The following is an 18,662-nucleotide window of genomic DNA, read 5'->3' as shown; positions in this document are numbered from 1 at the left end:
AACGCAAAAATTTAAATAGAAATGAATTATCTTCAGTTAGGTATCCAAGTATTATCGAGCCTTGTCAAGTTTATCTGGAGATTTGTTTTAATAATTTGAATTGTTCATCTTATATGATTAGTTGAGATCTAAGAAGAACATTAGTAATCACGTGATCGAATTAAATCTTTATCAAAGCGAGACTCGAGATTGAGCCATTAAATTCAAATTTTTTGCAATATTGTAAGGGAAAAATTATGGTACACACCCATATACACTTTATAATTACAAAAAATATATATATAATTTCATACTTTTTGAATCATTATTAAAAAAAAAGTCATAACCTATAAATGAGACATAACTAAATATTTAAAAATAATATCATAATTAAAGAAAAAAATTAATTATAACAAAAAAAAAACTAAAGTTGCATATGATATGGAGAATAAAATTCTTCATATTGTAGGTTGTAATTAGAGATAAATGAAAGGGGCAAACTTGAGATTGAACATAGCTAGACCCAAATTTGATTTCAGTAAAATTAACGTTCAAATACAAAACACAGACACACACACACACTATTACATTGTGTGTGTGTGTGTGTGGAAGGGTTTAAGGCTGAGAGTCGAATTCGGTGTGTAACTCCTTCCACCTGTCAGCAACCCCCCTCCGGTGCAAAACCAGCGATTCCAACGCACCCTCTACGCAGCAAGATAGAGAGAGAGAGAGAGAAAGAGAGAGGAGAGAGAGAGAATGGTATAGTTTTCAATAGAGACAATGCAAATTTTCCTAAAGTAGAGAGAGTGGGGTTTTGGGATTCCCTCTATGGATAATCACGCTATTTTCTAGCACGAAAAGAGACAAACATTTGGGTCCAGAAGAAACAATGTCACCGCTAACCTCGCAGATCTTCTCACATTGACCTCCCTCCCCTGCTTTCTCTCTCTGCTCTCTCACTCCTCATGGCTTGTCTTGGCCTTGAAGAAGCTCTTTCTTTGAGGTACGTCTTTGCTTCGCGTATCTCTAATCTGGGTTTTCTTTACTTTCCGATTTCTTTCTATGCTGTTCGTGTTTTTTGATAATGGGTTTCGTTTGATTTCTACGTTTTATGCTGATTCAGGGGATTTTTAGGTACCCATTTTGTGATTTTTTGTGTATGCACGACCGTTTTATGTCAGGTTCATAGTTCATGTTTTGGTACAATTTCTTTCCATGCTTTTCTTCGATTTTTTGCTTGTGGGTTTTGTTTGATTTCTGCATTTTGTGCTGTATCAGGGGATTTTTAGATACCAAAGTTGTGATTATTGCATATGGTTGGCCGTCTTGTGGCGTTATTCAAGTTCATAGCTCATGTTTGGTTCGATTTCTTTGAATGCTTTTCTTGGCTTTTTTGCTTATGGGTTTTGTTTGATTTCTACATTTTTCGCTGAATCAAGGGATTTTTGGATACCAATTTTGTGCTTTTTGTGTATCCACGTCTTGTGGTCGGATTTCTTTTAATGCTCTTAGCTTTTTTGCTTATGGGTTTCATTTGATTTCTACATTTTATGATGAATCAGGGGATTTTTAGATACCCATTCTGTGAATTTGTGTATGCATAGCAGTCTTCTGGCGTTATGTCAGGTTAATAGTTCATATTTTGGTCCGAACTTATTTGAATGCTCTTTTCGTTTTTTACGTTGGGTCTTGCCTGCTTTGTATAATTTATGATGAATCAGTGGATTTTTAGCTACCCATTTTGTGTACCTTGACCATCTCATGGTGTTATTTGAAGTTCATAGTTTGTGTTTTGGTGATTTCTATTGTTATGTAGCTACAGCTCTTTTTTTTTTTTAATAATTTTTTTTAGTTGTAGCTTATGGACTTTCGGGTTTTTGTATGAAAGCTAGAGATTTGGCAATTCTTATACAAATATTTACTGCGTTTCGGAAAATGGGTTTTCTTGAAATTGTACCCTTGTTTATTTATTTATTTTCTTCCAAACTAGGAATAAGGAGAATTTGGAATCTTTTTTTTTTCTTCTTTCTTTTTAAGTTTGTATATGCTTTTGTTATGCCTTTTGCTTTTCTGTTTTAATTTTAGCTGAGCTGATTTTATATATTTTGCAGAAAGTGAGACAATTTCCACAATTTCAGCATTATGTGTTATATGGTATTTAAGCTTTTTGTGCATAATTGTTCTGACTGATGCTTATTGAAATTCGACTCGTGTATTTGAAGGTATTTCCTTAAAAATTAAAAATAAAAATCTAGGATCCGAGGCAGAAGATTTCAGAGATTTCTACATACTGTCTCTATATGTTATCTTTTGTTCATATTATTATTTATTATTTTTAAATCTGTTGAATCTTTAGTGAATTTTAAGTTTGTTTGGTTTTATTATTTATGGCTTTTGCTCATAGAAAAGTAGATTAAATTTTAGAGGTTTTATGTTGTAGCTTTATGATTTTAAACTATGCAGTCGCAGAGCAGATTCTGGAGTTTTTCTTTATATATATATATATATATATATTTTGTGTGTGTGTGTGTGCGCGCACGGGCGCGATTTCGTTGCATCTTTGACTCTTTTTTTCTGATATATATATTTCTCGATGTCTCATCTCATATGTATCTTTTTGCAACAGGGAGGGTTTAGGGATTTGATGTTTTGTTTTTTGTAAGTATATTGAATAGTTTTTTTCATGACAACAATAAATATATTGCATGCTTAGAAAGATTGAAAACCAAAATCTTTATTAGAATAAATGTGTTGCATGCTTAGAAAGGTTGAAAACCAAATCTTTATTAGAGCTACTAATGATTTTATAATTGAGCATATATCGACAACATATCACGACAAAATAACTGTTAAGTTGTTAAATGCCGACGATAAATGTATTTATAAAAAACCTTAAAAAAGTCGTTGAATGACAACAAGAAACATTGTAATTTATTAAGGAATAAAATATCAAATGCGACATTTGTCGCTTCATGATTGACAGTTTGTTCTAGTTCTAGATTAAGGTTGGATAAAAAATTAAATTCTCAGATACCTAGTTTAATGTCTGTCTATCTTAACACAAACTCACACATTCCACTATATGTGCTCTTTCATTATTTTGCTTCTGGATCTGGCTGATTATGCATTCTTATCAGCATCAGAATTGCTTGTACAGGAAAAATGATGTGTATTCCAGTAACTTACAGCAGCAAACCTCAAAAGGCAAGGCTGGTCTATTAGGACACAGATTTCGAGGTGGTAAATTTTCTTCCTCTTCTGCACAAGGTAATATGTTCTCTCTCTCTCTCTCTCTCTCTCTCTCTCTCTCTCTTGGGTTAATTACAGCAAGACCCCCTCAACTATTAGTGAATATTACCTCGCCCCATTCATATATGAACCCATAAATATTGATCCCTTCAACTATAAAAAATGTATAAATGATATTCGCTAATGGATGGGTGAAAGTGATACATTTTATAGTTGAAGGGTTTAAAATATACATGTTCATGGATGAGGGGTAAGTTGATATTCACTAATAGTAGAGGGGTCTTGGTGTAATTAACCCCACTTTTCCCATTATAATTCTCTATATGTCAGGAGGGGTCTTGCTGTAATTAACCCCTCTTTTCCCATTGTAATTCTCTATAGGTCAGGTGTGTTTATGCGTTCACTTACATGGGTATTAGTATCTTTTGGTTCCACTCTCACCATTCACTGATTTTCCATTTTAGACTTGAGATGCTTTGAGATGAAAAAGGAGAAAGAAGACTGTTCCTCTCCTAGGGGAGTTTTAGAAGCATGCATAAGAGGCGTTGAACCAGAAGCAGGTTCTTCGAAAACCAATATATCGGAATCTGAAATCTCTTCTTCGAATTCAAAGGCACATCCTCGCTGGCATAGATTCTTCAGACTCTGGAAAACAAGCTCAATAAAGCAGTTATCCTCTTTTCCTTCTCTTGCTGTACCAAAGATATCAAGAGGAAAGAGCAGAAGTGTGAGAGAAAATGTAGATGCAAATCACTATTATTTCCAGTCTTCCTGGAAGAACTTCACCTACCCTGACCTCCGAACTGCAACAAACAATTTTAGCCAAGGTCTGTAAGTTTGTTCCGGATATTTGAAACCACAATACGAAAAAGTAATAGCAAATGTGGTAGAGGTTTAATTGCAAGCTTACCACTACTATTGTTTTTTCATTCTTTTTTTATGCTCCGTTTGCTTGGTCGGAAAACACTTTCTATAAATAACTTTTTCCAAAAAAACGTTTTCCTATTGGTTGCGTTCTTGAAACTAATGACTAATAGTTGTATTATTGATGGTGGGGTGGAGGTGGAGGTGGTGGGGTAATGGTGGCAGTGGTGGTGTGGTGGTGGCAATGGCGGTAGTGACAATGGTGGCATGATGTAGTGTGGTAGCATTGGTAAGATTTTAGTCCAGAAAATGTTTTTTATCTTTTAAAAGTGGAAAACATTTTCCACCTAAATAGGCTTGTTTGCATTGATTTCATTTTCCGTTGCACCAAATGGCAGAAAATGTGAAAAACATCCCAGACAAACGGAGTGTTATTTTTATTTTATTTTCATGTTGCAGTGGCAAATATGAATGGAGATAGACTGCAACATTGGTTAGTGATGTGAACTTAATGTTGTTTCTTCTTGTAGAAAATTTGATAGGAAAAGGTGGTTATGCTGAAGTCTACAAGGGCTGTTTGGCAGACGGGCAGCTTGTGGCAGTTAAGCGGCTGAACAAAGGGACTCTCGAAGAGCAAATAACAAGCTTTTTATCTGAGATCGGTACTATAGCCCATGTAAATCATCCTAATACTGCAAAGTTGATTGGGTTTGGAGTTGAAGGCGGAAGATTTCTTGTTCTTGAGTTATCTCCTCTGGGGAGTTTAGGATCACTTCTTCGTGGTTTGTTCATAACTTTTCTCATTTTTTTTTCTCCAATATCAGTTGCTTTTGATTTATGGGCTTGCCATTTATTTCTGTTTTTCCAGGTCCTAAGGAAAAGCTAAATTGGGCTGTTAGGCATAAGATTATTCTAGGGACTGCTGCTGGCCTACTTTATCTTCATGAGAATTGCCAAAGGCGAATTATTCACAGAGATATCAAGGCTGATAATATTCTGCTTACAGATGATTTTGAACCTCAGGTATCTTTAAACTTCCAAACCTGAGGATGGTCAAATGTGAAAGTGAAAACTACAATTTTTTGTGCAACTTTTGATTCCTTGGAGAGAGAGAGGGAGAGAGAATGGATCGTCATATCATTTCATATACCACAACAAGAAATGAACATAAAAAATGGACTTGAATGCCCGAGCAATTTAAAAGTTTAGAATGTTTTTAAAAGTTAAAATATGGGATAAAAAGTAGACTATTCAAAGTCAATAACATGAGGAATGAACATTATGAACTTTTAATACATTTAACATCGTCAATAAGATAAGGAATGTTAATTTTATGAATATTCAAAATAATAGAATGTTAGGTAAAGTGAGAGGTCTTAGGGTTTGAGTTTTATCTAGTAATTGTTTTGTTTCTCTAAATGGAGAATTGGAAGGAGTCATCAATAAATTTATGGAAATTCCTTTTTTACAAGATTATAACTCTACTTATCCTATGATCACAAACTTGCCAAGTTTGAAGACCTCTTTTCGATGGATTTATTGTTCAATGGCTAATTTAGCCAACTTCAATCCAGATTTGTGACTTTGGGCTTGCAAAATGGCTGCCAAAAGATTGGACTCACCACTATGTACCAAAATTTGAAGGCACGTTTGGGTATGTTATCCAAAACCATTTCACTTCAAAGCTAATGAAGGGATTATGTTTAAAATTTTCCATTTATGTTTTCGATGACAGCTATTTTGCTCCAGAGTACTTCATGCACGGCATAGTGGATGAGAAAACTGATGTGTTTTCTTATGGTGTGCTACTTTTAGAGCTCATTACAGGACGTGAAGCTTTGGATGATTCAAAGATAAGCATTGTGCTTTGGGTAGGTTTACTTCTGCAAAAAAATCCAATCATACCATCAGCAGTCTTCTCAAATTGAAGTCTTTTAGCTAATCATTTGAATTTACTTGTAGGCAAAGCCATTGCTTGATAACAATAGTGTTGAGGAACTTGTTGATCCTTCTCTTGGTGATAATTATGACCCAGATGAGATGGATCGTGTCATCTTGACTGCCTCTTTATGCATAGAGCAAACTCCAATTCTACGTCCTCGAATGAGTCAGGCAAGTAGTCGTTTAGAAGGATGTATGTTTTCTTTACATTTTGATTTCAAAATTCAGTCAGATTCAAAGACGTCATGACTTGGCGCAATGTCAAGCTCTATCACTTCCAGCATAGTACACGGGTTTGAGTCACAGGGAATAGTCTCTTTACCCAAAAAAAATATAGGGAAAAAAAATTAGTGGATGAGGTTATATATAACTATATATTATGCCAAGTGATTCATGATTCAATTCACGATTTGACAACAATACCTACTGCCTCTCCTAGACCGTGCTATAAGAGTAGCGCTTGTGCACTGGATGCTTCCTTTTTTACTTTCACTTGGTATTTCAGTAATAATCATTTTCTGCCTTCCTGAGAATATGACATTTTTTACTTTTGATATACGTTGTTGTGCTTTTAGATGGGAATTAAAGAATTGTAATTTCAAGAAAATGATATGCAACCACTTTAACCACTCATTTCAAAAGTTTCTTTGCTTCTTATTCATAAAATGGTCGTTCTGTTTATTTTCCTTTCAGCTGAAACAATTACTATTTTTCTCTGTTATAAATGGGAAGCGGGAATCAAAATATGAATCTGTTTGGAAAATCTGAATTTATCTTTCCTCTGGTTCTCTCACCAGAAAAGAAAGTAAATAACCCACCGTTTCCTTCTCCAGGCATGCCCTAAATGGAAACCAAATGAACTGAGAAAGAAACTGGAACAGGATTTAAATCATTAATATGGAAAATTCTTTGTTGATATACAGCATCAATATTGATGCACTTAAACATCATTTGGATAGCATTCTGTTTATTGTTTATTTTTTGCCTTATAATCACAATTTTCTTCATATGCTAACACTTGAGCTTGCTATTTTTGTTCATTCATTTCTTTTCTTTTCTCATGTTTTCTTTAAAAGGGAAGGGTGTTGTTGAATGTTTTGACTCCGCCCGCATTCCCCTCTCCCCAATGACCTCATGTAGGCATCCATTCAATTGTATAGCTCTGCGAAACTTCATTCGATTCATTTCATTCATATAGATGCGTAAAACTTCCTTTATTAGCTAATGTATCGACTCTTGTAAGTTTGTTGAAGCAAAAGCTTGAGTGGAACTTTGATATGTGTTTCATTTGCTTGCTGCAGGTTTTAATACTTCTAAAAGGTGAAAGTTACATAGTGGATTCTTCAAAAGAAAGTCAAAATCGGTCCCTCCAACGAACATTCTCCGAAGAGCTCTTGGATGCAGAAGAGTACAATTCAACCAAGTATCTGAGCGATCTCAATCGACACAAGGAGGTAGCTTTGGGTTCTTCAAATCAGTAGTCAAATTATCCCATAAGTGTTGTGAAAACTAGTTTTTCCATAATTCATTCAGATTCAGAAATTAGAAGTACCAATGGAAAGCTCAAGATGGAGTGTTGTGTAAAAAAACATGTTGAACTTTGTTTCCATATGGCACTCAAAACTGAATTTGCTAATATGGAGTTTTTGGTTCATGATTAGGGAAATCAAATTGTGAATACTTAAGCTATGTTTGGTGTTGCCTATAACTTTAAAAAACAATGATAATAATAAAAAAAAAAATTGGGTAGTTTTTGTCAAGAGTTTAGTGTGGTTTCTGTTTACTGGTTACGGGATAAAAATAACTTAAACAAGTTAAAAAAATAGTTAATTATACTTTTCAGTCTTATAATTTAATTCAAATTTTATTTCAGTCCATATAATTTCAAATTAAATAATTTGTTCCCGAGTTGTCTCAATTTGGTTTTTTGGTCTAAATTTTTGTTAATTTTGCACTTTTTGTTTGTTAATAATACTAATGTGCCACATAATTTTAGGTGGTGTTTGTTTTGAGGGATTAAGATGTGAGATTGGATTAATAGTCTCTTCAGACTAATAGTCCATTATTTGGTTCAAAATTGTTACTCCAAACTGTTAATCTTAAATATGTTGAACTATTGTGTCCCATGGGGGGTGGGACGCAAATGGGGAGATAAGGGAGAATATGAGATTAGGTGGTGAAATTATCATTTTGACCCTCTACTATTTAATTATGTATTTTATTTAGTAAAATTTAATAAAATTTAAATGTCTCAATTTAAAAATAAAATAATTTTATTTAATTTTTACTGATTTTTATTTATTTAATTTTTTAAAATAATTTTTTGTAGATATTTTATTAATGCTTTATTATAAAATTTTGGTTATATTTTATTTAATTTCATTATTTAAATTTTTTATTTAATTTCATTATTTAATTATTATTATTTTTTAAAACAAATTTATTTAAAATTTTAATTAAAAAATAACATATATTTTTATTAATATTTAATTTATTAAAATTTTATTTAATTGTGCAAAAAATAAAATAAATTTTTATTTAATTTAGCTAAAAATAATTAAAATATTAAAGATATGTTTAATATTGCTATTACTTAGTAGATAATTGAAAATGATAAAATAGTCATTTGAGTATTTATCTTTCTTCATAATATCCCAAACAAGCATAAATTGAGAGGGCAATTTTTGTGGAAAAACTGGGCCGAGCTGCGAGTTGGGCTTTAAGGCCCAGAAAAGCGAAGGACTAAGTAAAAAAGGCCGTAATGGTTACTCCGGCCTAGGAGAGACAGAGTTACTCCGGCCCAAAGGAGGTGGAATTACTTCGGCTTACGAAGTAATAGAGTTACTTCGGCTAGAGGATTGTAAAGTACTTCGGTTTGGGGAGCAACTTGGAGTTAGACCGGCCTTAGAGGCATTCCGGTTTGAGAGTTATGCCGGTCGAGTCAGTGGTTCGGTCCGAACATACCACGGTTCAGGTATTAGAGAACCGAGATATGGTAGCATGAAGAAGAACCGAACAACTGTTAGTACGGCCTACTTGGTGGCTCGGCATAGCCATTTTTACTTCGGTCAAATAGAAGTTCGGCCATAAAGAGAACCATCCCACTTGGTTTAAGCAGTGGGGGAGGGTGTGAAAGGATAAGCATTATCCTTAGGAGAATGAATCCTAGGAGGACTCTGCATGGAGAAGTACAAGTCCTACTAGGATTGTGCCACGGGAAACTTATAAAAGCCTACAACCATCACCTTGGAGGAGGTAATTGAACACAATCTTTCTGAGAACTTAGAGCTTTGTCTATTTGTCAAGTTTTCTGACTTAGGCATCGGAGAGGTTTCCGGCACACACCCGCCGGCTAGCTCACGTTTGTGTTTTCAGGTGACAAAGCGACGTCGTACGGAGGAGCGTGGACTTGGTCAACAGGATTATACGAGGAGAATTATTTCCTCCCCGTACAATTGGCGCCGTCTGTGGGAAGAACAGACAAGAACAAAAACCTCTTGACTAAGCTTCTCCTTTTCTCATTCAATGGCACACATTGAAGACTTGCCGCAGTCCGCCGTCGACGGACTAACTCCAGAGGGGGGCGCAAGGCGTGAAGGATTACCCTTTGTCCCTCCTATGGCGGATCTGGAGCCCCAACAACATAACTCCAGGAGGAGTGGCAGGGGAAGGCGGAATAGCAGCCCTCGTCACTCTCAGAGTCCTGACAGGCAAAGGAGGAGGATTGATCCTCAAGCCCTGGAAGATCGCGTGAAGGAACAAGATGAACTAATTCGAAGGATGGCGGCGGACATGGAGGCTTTAAAACGCCAGATGAAGACTAAAGATGTGGCGACATGAGAGGGGCGCAAGCATAAGACGCCCCCTCGCCACTCAGAGAATCGTAGTAGGAATACTACGCCCTCCCAAGGAGAGAGCAGAAGCCTCAGGACAGGCGACACTCACTCCTTGTCCTCAAGGACTCGTCACTCTAGGTCTGAGAGGACGAGATCCGAAAGATCATACACAGAAGGAAGCACGTATTGGCCTTCACATTCACACCAAACCAGATCCAGACAAACCGAGCTACCCAGGTCATCTGACTTACGAACCGTGCTAGAAGAAAAAGCACGATGCAAGGAGGATGCCAGGGCAAGGGATCCACACCGAGTTTCGGCCTTACAACGGTTGGCTCCTCGGACGCACGGAAGCGTCGAGATTGGAATGCCCATACCGCGACCGGCCTACGAACCAACGGACAAGGCATTGGCAAGACTACAGACTTCGCCGTTTGTCCCAGCGATCGAAAACGCGCCCCTACCATCAGGCTTCCTTCAGCCGAAATTTAATACATATGAAGGGAAGACGGATCCGTATTCTCACCTAAGCCACTTTCGCCAAGTCATGGCTGTGTACAGGCGAAACGAGGCCCTAATGTGCATACTCTTCCCATCAAGTCTGGGCGACTTAGGCTTGACTTGGTTCGAAAAGCTCCCAGAGGGCAGCATAGCCTCCTGGGCCCAATTGGCAGAAGCGTTCGTAACAAGGTTTCGGACAAATACTAAGACACCGGTGGAGATAGACCAGTTACTCTCCATCGACATGGGTGAAAAAGAGACCCTCAGATCTTACAACAGTCGCTACTGGGAGACATTCAACCAGATTGGAGACTGCCCCACCAATCTGGCCATTGCGCAATATAAAAGAGGCCTACCAGTAGGGAATCGACTACGGGACTCGATCACCATGACACCACCCCTCACCATGGAGGCCTTGATGGAAAGAGTGCATCAGCACATCAGGGTAGAAGAGGATGGCGCGCGTGCTAAAGCAAAATCAAGTACGATCGCGGCACCAGAAAAGAAAACCCCTGCCAAGGTCAACACGGTTGACCGAAATAACAAGAACGGACGTGGCAGACGTGATAACGGAGAAGACCCAGACAAAAGATGGTTGAGAATCCGCACTGCCATAACAACGGTGTTCAAAAAACCAATATATCGGATTCTGAGCGAAATCAAAGATGAGCCTTTTGTCAAGTGGCCAGCCAAGCTTGGGGAAGCTCAGAAGAATTACGACGACAGATCACGGTGCACCTTCCACAAAGAAAAGGGGCACCGAACTGAGAATTGCACGCCACTAAGACAGCATTTAGAAGAATTGGTGGCAGCAGGCCACTTGGACGAATACATTGAAGGGGGAGCGCAACCGGCCCCCCAAGATCATAATGACCAACCCAACAGAATGCCAAACGATGCACCACCACAAGGCATTATCAATGTAATTCATGGAGTTTTTGAACCTGAGCGCGTATGCGAGCTTAGAGGTTCGATCAAGAAGGCTGAGCACTTTAGGGAAGTATTAAGTGCCCAACCCGCCATCAAGAAGGGGAGGACAGAGGCAACAAACGTCATGTCCTTTTCGGATAAGGACTTGGAACGAATTTACTGCCCCCATAATGATGCCCTGGTTGTCACTCTCCGAGTCAAGGATTTTGACGTCAAGCGGATTCTGATTGACCAGGGTAGTTCATGTGAGATCATGTATTACGACACATTTAAACAACTAAAGCTGCAAGATAAAGACTTGGCACCCGCAGTTTCTCCCCTGATTGGATTCAACTCCATGCCAGAGTGGCCTGTCGGCAAAATAATCCTTCCAGTCAGAGCGGGAAGTGTATCAAAACAGGTGGAGTTCTGGGTATTGAAGGTCCCCTCCACCTACAACATCATCCTGGGCAGAACATGGCTGCATGCCATGCGTTCGGTAGCGTCATCATACCATCAGGTAATGCGGTTCCCCAATGACGCCGGTATAATTGAAGAAGTCTATGGCGATCAGATCATGTCAAAACAGTGCTTCGCCACAGCGAATGGAAGCCGAGCTGCCAAAGGATACGTTCATTCGGTGGAAGAGCCAGAAAGTAATGAACTATTCGCTGACGTCGGCAAAGAGGCTGATCAAAAAGCAGTGGAAGACTTGGTGGAGGTAAAAATAGATGAGAAGAACCCGGATAAGTTCTTCTTGCTTGGATCATCGTTGTCTAGCGCTGAGAGATTAGAGGTCATGGAATTCTTGACCTCCAATATCGAAGTGTTTGCCTGGACACCTTACGACATGCCAGGCATTGATCCAAACTTCATCAGTCACCAACTCAATGTCCACCCATCCGCCAGACCAGTCATTCAACGCATACGCAGATCGGCACTCCACCACGCCGAAATAGTGGCAGAAGAGGTAGGCAACCTGCTGGAAGCAGGAGCGATAAGGGAAGTGCACTACCCAAGATGGATCTCCAACACCGTCGTAGTGCCAAAAAAGAATGGTAAATGGCGTGTCTGCGTCGACTACAAAACGGTCAACAAGGCGTGCCCAAAAGATAGCTTCCCTCTACCAAGGATAGATCAACTGGTGGACCTAACGGCAGGGCATAACCGTCTCAGCTTCCTGGATGCATACAGAGGCTACCACCAGATCGCCATGCATGAACCAGACCAGGAGGTCACATCCTTCACAACACCAAGGGGGTTATATTGCTACAAGGTCATGCCCTTTGGCCTAAAGAACGCAGGGGCGACATTCCAAAGGATGGTCACCAAGATGTTTGAACCATTGTTAGGCAGAACAATGGAGGCTTACATCGACGACATGGTGGTCAAAAGCAAGGATAAGAATGACCATCTGAAAGATTTGGGCGAGATGTTCCAGATCCTGAAGAAACACAAGTTGCGCCTCAACGCATCCAAATGCGCATTCGGAGTTGGATCTGGCAAATTCTTGGGCTTCCTGGTGACCAACCGAGGTATAGAAGCAGACCCCTCTCAGATCAAAGCAATCCAGGAGTTGGAGAGACCAAACTCAGTCAAAGAAGTGCAGCATCTCACTGGTATGGCGGCTGCGCTAAACCGGTTCATAAGCAGGTCGTCAGACAGACTACGACCATTCTTCCAAGCTTTAAAAGCCAAGTTTGAGTGGGATGAAGAATGCGACCGAGCTCTGGAAAGCTTGAAGGAGTACATGTCTTCCCCACCACTATTTGTAACTCCAGTTCCTGGTGAAGAACTCTTTTTATACCTGGCAGTTTCTCAGCACGCAGTTAGCGCAGTGTTGGTTCGTGCAGAAGGAATACAACACCTGCCCATCTTTTATGTAAGCAAGACATTGTTGGGAGCCGAAACAAGGTACTTGCCCTTAGAGAAGCTAGCATTAGCGTTAATGATGGCATCCAGAAAGTTGGCACATTACTTTCACGCCCACACCATAGTCGTCCTCACAGCCTTTCCATTAAAAGCTTTGTTTGAAAGGGCGAACTTCAGTGGGCGAATTTTGAAATGGGCAGTAGAGTTGGGACAATTCGACATCAAGTTCCAACCCAAGACCGCAATAAAAGCTCAATCTTTGGCAGACTTCGTCGCAGAGTTTACTCCTGGAAGTCATCATATCTGCCCTGTCGACCTGACTGACTCAACCGAGCTAGGGACGGAAGTTGACGCCGGAATAGGGCAACCCCTAGTGGAAGGTAGTCCATCAAGCACAAAGGCAAACCATACTAAGGACAACAAGGAAAAGACGAACAAAGGCTCACCAGCAGTTCAAACAGAGGACGAAGGGCAGACAGCCAATATGGACTTTGAAGAAAACACCATCCTTGACCCCACGGCATCGTCTGACCCTTCCACCTGCTGGAAACTATTCGTTGGAGAGATGTGGAAGCTCTTTGTGGATGGAGCATCCAACCGACATGGTGCAGGGCTTGGCATAGTCCTCATCTCTCCAGACGGCCTGGTTATAGAGCAAGCAATCAACTTTGGCTTCCCAGCATCCAACAACGAAGCAGAGTATGAGGCGCTTCTCGCAGGACTCAAGTCGGCACACTTCATGAAAGCAACCGAACTAATGGTGTACAGTGACTCACTGCTGGTGGTGAACCAAATTTCTGGCGAATACGAAGCAAAGGATGACAGAATGGCCAAGTACCAAGAGCTAGTCAGAACGGAGATCAAGAAGTTTGATGTGGTAAGGATAGAACAAATTGGCAGGGAGGAAAACAGTCGAGCGGACGAGCTAGCAGGCCTTGCCTCAATGGCAGATACATCAATCCCTCATCCATTACTCGTCGACTTCTTACCAAAACCAAGCATAGAAGACCCCGAAGCAGAAGAAGTGTATTGCACAGAATTAGGGCCCTCTTGGATGGATCCCATCATCCTGTTCCTAAAAGACGGCATCCTACCAGAAGAGAAAAAAGAAGCCAACAGAATAAGGGCGAAATCGCAGCGGTTTTGGCTATCTCCATCTTTGGCATTATATAAGAAGTCGTTCTCTGGGCCTTACCTCAAGTGCGTTCATCCCAGCAAAGTAGAAGCATTCTTGTTCGAAATACATGAAGGGGTATGTGGAAGTCATCAAGGGGGAAGGTCGCTCGCTTACAGGGCTATTTCACAAGGATATTGGTGGCCATATATGCAAGCAGACTCAGAGAAATATGTGAAGAAGTGTGAAAAATGCCAGAAATTCGCGCACCAAATACATCAACCAGCAAGAGAACTCCTACCTTTAACTAGCCCATGGCCTTTCGCAATGTGGGGCTTAGACATAGTAGGACCACTTCCAACGGCACCCGGGGGCAGAAAATTCTTTCTCGCAGCAACAGACTACTTCACAAAATGGGTGGAAGCAGAAGCATTGGCATTAATCAAAGAAAAAGACGTGAAGAAGTTTGTTTGGCAAAATATTATCACTCGGTTTGGCATACCAAAAGCACTGATCTCAGACAATGGAACTCAGTTCGACGGCAGAATCTTCAGAAGCTTTTGTGAAGAATACAAGATAGAGTTCTACAATTCCACACCGGCGTATCCTCAAGCAAATGGGCAGGCTGAAGCATCAAATAAAGTCGTCTTGGATGGACTAAAGAAAAGGCTAGAGAAAGCAAAAGGCAAGTGGGCGGATGAACTTCCTCATGTTCTATGGGCTTACCGCACCACACCTCGGCGATCAACTGGAGAAACACCATTTTCCTTAGCCTTTGGCATGGAAGCAGTGATCCCACTAGAAGTTGGCCTCCCTACAATTCGAAGCGAAAATTTTGATCCAGACTTAAATGGAGAAGCCATAGCCCTAGAACTCAACCTTGCAGAAGAAAGAAGAGAAAGAGCGTTGGTCCACATCGCCTCATACCAACGAGAGTTAATCAAAAAATACAGCAAAAAGGTTCATCCAAGACAATTCAAAATTGGCGATTGGGTATTGCGCAAAGTAATGGGAAACACCTTGGTCCCAGGAGACGGCAAGTTAGGCCCAAATTGGGAAGGTCCTTATAAGGTGGTTGGGTTAGCCGGCAAAGGGGCATACCACCTAGAAGACAAGGATGGCAAGGCAATCCCTAGGCCATGGAATACGGCCAATCTCAAGTTATTTTACTTTTAGCTTTTCTTTTTCAAACATATGTAATTTTTTCTTCCTTCAATAAAATAAGCAATTCTTTTTAGCACAAATTATTCTTTGTAAAAGTTAGCTTTAGAGACTAAGTTTATTGCAAGCATTCTATTCCAAGTTAGCTGGAAAAACTAACTCAGAGGTTGGCTGGATTAAACCAACATCCTTCCTAAGCCCAGGATAAGGATCTAGGCTGCAGGACATTTGGTCGGAATAACCAAATACTTTAAGATAGCTGGAAAAACTAACTTCAATAGTTGGCTGGAATAAACCAACACTTGTTACTCTTCAGCCGAAGTAAGTGTATGGCTGAAGAGTGGTTGGCTGGAATAAACCAACACTTGTTACTCTTCAGCCGAAGTAAGTGTATGGCTGAAGAGTGGTTGGCTGGATTAAACCAACACTTGTTACTCTTCAGCCGAAGTAAGTGTATGGCTGAAGAGTGGTTGGCTGGATTAAACCAACACTTGTTACTCTTCAGCCGAAGTAAGTGTATGGCTGAAGAGTGGTTGGCTCGATTAAACCAACTCTTGTTACTCTTCAGCCGAAGTAAGTGCAAGGCTGAAGAGTGGTTGGCTGGAATAACCAACTCTTGTTACTCTTCAGCCGAAGTAAGTGCAAGGCTGAAGAGTGGTTGGCTGGAATAAACCAACTCTAGTTACTCTTCAGCCAAAGTAAGTGTAAGGCTGAAGAGTGGTTGGCCGGAATAAACCAACACTTGTTGCTCTTCAGCCGAAGTAAGTGCAAGGCTGAAGAGTGGTTGGCTGGAATAAACCAACTCTTGTTACTCTTCAGCCGAAGTAAGTGTAAAGCTGAAGAGTGGTTGGCTGGATTAAACCAACACTTAGTACTCCTCAGCCGAAGTAATTATGTCGGCTAAGGAGTGGTTGGCGGCTAAGTATAGTTTAACCAACCAAAAACCGAAATAACACTTGGAGTAATAGAAGACATTACAAATGCAAGCATACACACAATAACCGGAATAAGAGAAGTAAAATTTTCATTGCAAGAGAAGCCATTACAAGAGGGCTTAGTTCGGTTACAAAAAAAAAAAAAAAAAAAAAAAGAAAAAAAAAAGAGAGGAATACAAAGTCAAGCGAAAAGATCTTCAATCTCGGCATCAAAGGCAGCATCAGTGACAACTGGAAGACCGGTCTCTGGTGGCAGCACTCCTTCAGTCACAATAGTGGCATCAACCGGAGCCACAGTTTCATTTGGCTGTTCAATAGTCAGATCTTCCACTCTGGACTCCGGCCGATCTATCTGATCCACGTTTTCAACCGGAGTACCCTCAGAAGCAGAATCTTCGTCAGTATCTGAACCTTCAAGGAATTGCTGCTGCATGGCATCCGCATACCCCGCAAGGGACTTCGGTATAAAGTACTCTGGAGGGTTGAAGACCTCGGTCTGTTGATCATGACCGAGCTTCTCCACAGAAGCCCTCCAGCCGCACTTGAAGAAAAGCTCCTTGGCGGCATCGCATTGCTTGACGTAGGCCTCCTCTGCCTCCTTGAAACCTCGCTTGTACCCCCCCTTGTCGACCGCCTCCATGTTCTTTTTCAGTTCGCTTATTTGGCGTCCTTTCTCCTCTCAAGCTTCAACAACTCCCGCAAATACTTGTCCTTCATAACGATGGCAGCTTTCTGCTTCTCCGCTTCCGCCGAATTAACTAGATCGGCAAGACGGCCGTTCTCCGCTTCTAGCTCGGCCATTCTCTTTTCGGCTTGTAGTAGTTCGGCCGACTTTGCTTCGGCTTCCGCCATCGCCTGCCTTGTGGTTTTGCGGAGTTCTTGGACTTTCCTATAAGTGACATTGTTCTTTTGTAAGGCCTGGCAGAACAAAAATCTCATCTCAGCCGAAGTAAAAGTTAGAAAAATTTAGACACGAAAAAACAGACAGAGCTACTTACCAAGATCATGGACTTGGAAGCAGACCGAATTGATTTCATTTCGGTGTTCAGTTGCTTCAAGTGGTGCTCCATGTCCTTGGGGAGGCACACACTTTTGGCCAGGTTAAAGGCCAGTTGGTGGTCTTTTTCGGCCACGACCGAATCGGTGGCTTTGATGTTTCGGTCATTGAAGATCAAAGGCGGAGCCCACTTCGGAGATCGAGCTCGGTCAGTTTGCTCTGGTTGGGAGGCAGGATGAGGACTTTGGGGGACGGATTCGACTTCATCAACAAGTTGCTGTTCGGCTGACGTAGATCGGGCGCGTTTTGAAGGGCGAGATGAAGAAGGCCGTTGTGAAGGAAGGGCCACGACGGCGGGCTGAACCTCAGTAGTTGGTGTTACTTCGGCCCTGGTTGTTGCGGTCAGGAGGGCCCTAACTCTGCTTTTCTTTGCCATTTCTTCTTCAGCTGTTAGGGGGACAAGTCTTATCTCGGGCAAAGTTGGGTCCGGTGCTGGGTCTTCCTCGAGAAGAAAATCGGTTACCTTTGCTTTCCGTCGACCGCTGTAACGGTAGGTCGGTTCGAAATTTAGAAGCTTGGCCCAATCTCTTTCTTTAACCCGAAATGCGGCTCGCAAGACTCCGAGGTTAGGATAGCTATACAAGGAATGGAGATGGGCGAAATCTGCAAAAAAGAGAAGTGTTAGTTCGGCTAACAGGCTAAACAACCGAGATAACTTACAAAGCAGAAGACCGAAGTAAAATTACCAGGCTCTCCCATTTTCCAATTTATAGGTCGGCCAGGAATTTGAGCTTGAAAATCCTCAAAGTTCCCCGAGACCCAAAAGAAATCATCGTCGTTAAGATCTTTGTCCGGAGTGTGCTTGATTATCTTCTCTCGGCGACGGCGAATTCTAAGGTAGTAGACCCACCCAGCATTCTTTGAGCCGATAGAGTATTGATGAAAGATCTCGGCTAGACCAAGATTCAGTCCGGTTTGGTGGTTTAATGCGGCTATCCCCATTATAATACGGTATGTATTGGTGGATAGTTGGGTGGGACATAACCTAGTCTGTCTAAGAAATTCGCAGATTAGCGGTTGGACAGGAAACCGTAGTCCGGTTTCTATTATGGATTGAAGGGTAAAGGGCACGAAGCCTTCATTGTTCCACGGGGTAGCATCTTTTTCGGCCAACGCCAGATGGACATCATCAGGAATCTGGTAATCTTGCCTAAATTCGGCCAGGCCACCAGGGGTTTCGACTAAATATCTATACTTACCCATTTATTGTATAATTTATGAATAAATTATTTCGGTACAAAAAC

General features: G+C 40.8%; 1 protein-coding gene across 3 annotated transcripts; it reads left to right on the top strand.

The window, feature by feature from the left end:
* The first annotated feature begins 556 nt into the window (after positions 1-556).
* LOC114277549 (receptor-like cytosolic serine/threonine-protein kinase RBK2) lies at positions 557-7,792 on the top strand. 3 transcript variants are annotated; one of them, XM_028219447.2, is made up of 9 exons: positions 557-982; positions 3,137-3,246; positions 3,693-4,055; positions 4,623-4,874; positions 4,961-5,115; positions 5,667-5,746; positions 5,828-5,963; positions 6,055-6,204; positions 7,335-7,792. In XM_028219447.2, the coding sequence occupies exons 1-9, from the start codon at positions 945-947 to the stop codon at positions 7,512-7,514; spliced, it is 1,464 nt and encodes a 487-aa protein (XP_028075248.2). In that variant the 5' UTR covers positions 557-944; the 3' UTR covers positions 7,515-7,792. The 3 variants fall into 3 exon arrangements, with proteins under 3 accessions (XP_028075248.2, XP_082726208.1, XP_082726209.1); XM_082870082.1 differs by having other exon boundaries at positions 562-982; positions 5,652-5,746; XM_082870083.1 differs by having other exon boundaries at positions 562-982; positions 3,117-3,246; positions 5,652-5,746.
* The last annotated feature ends 10,870 nt before the right edge of the window (positions 7,793-18,662 follow it).

This window comes from Camellia sinensis, chromosome 5 (genome assembly GCF_055761805.1).
Source record: "Camellia sinensis isolate YWXY chromosome 5, ASM5576180v1, whole genome shotgun sequence".
Classification (NCBI taxonomy): domain Eukaryota; kingdom Viridiplantae; phylum Streptophyta; class Magnoliopsida; order Ericales; family Theaceae; genus Camellia; species Camellia sinensis.
The sequence above is the reverse complement of the archived record's forward strand: the minus strand, read 5'-3'. Positions and strand labels throughout refer to the sequence as shown.

Bases quoted from the DNA above. Each gene is read 5' to 3' on its own strand.
- LOC114277549 (XM_082870082.1), top strand. From the start codon at position 945: ATGGCTTGTCTTGGCCTTGAAGAAGCTCTTTCTTTGAG. The intron at 5,964-6,054 runs GTAGGTTTACTT...ATTTACTTGTAG, and splicing joins AGATAAGCATTGTGCTTTGG to GCAAAGCCATTGCTTGATAA. The intron at 6,205-7,334 runs GCAAGTAGTCGT...TGCTTGCTGCAG, and splicing joins TACGTCCTCGAATGAGTCAG to GTTTTAATACTTCTAAAAGG.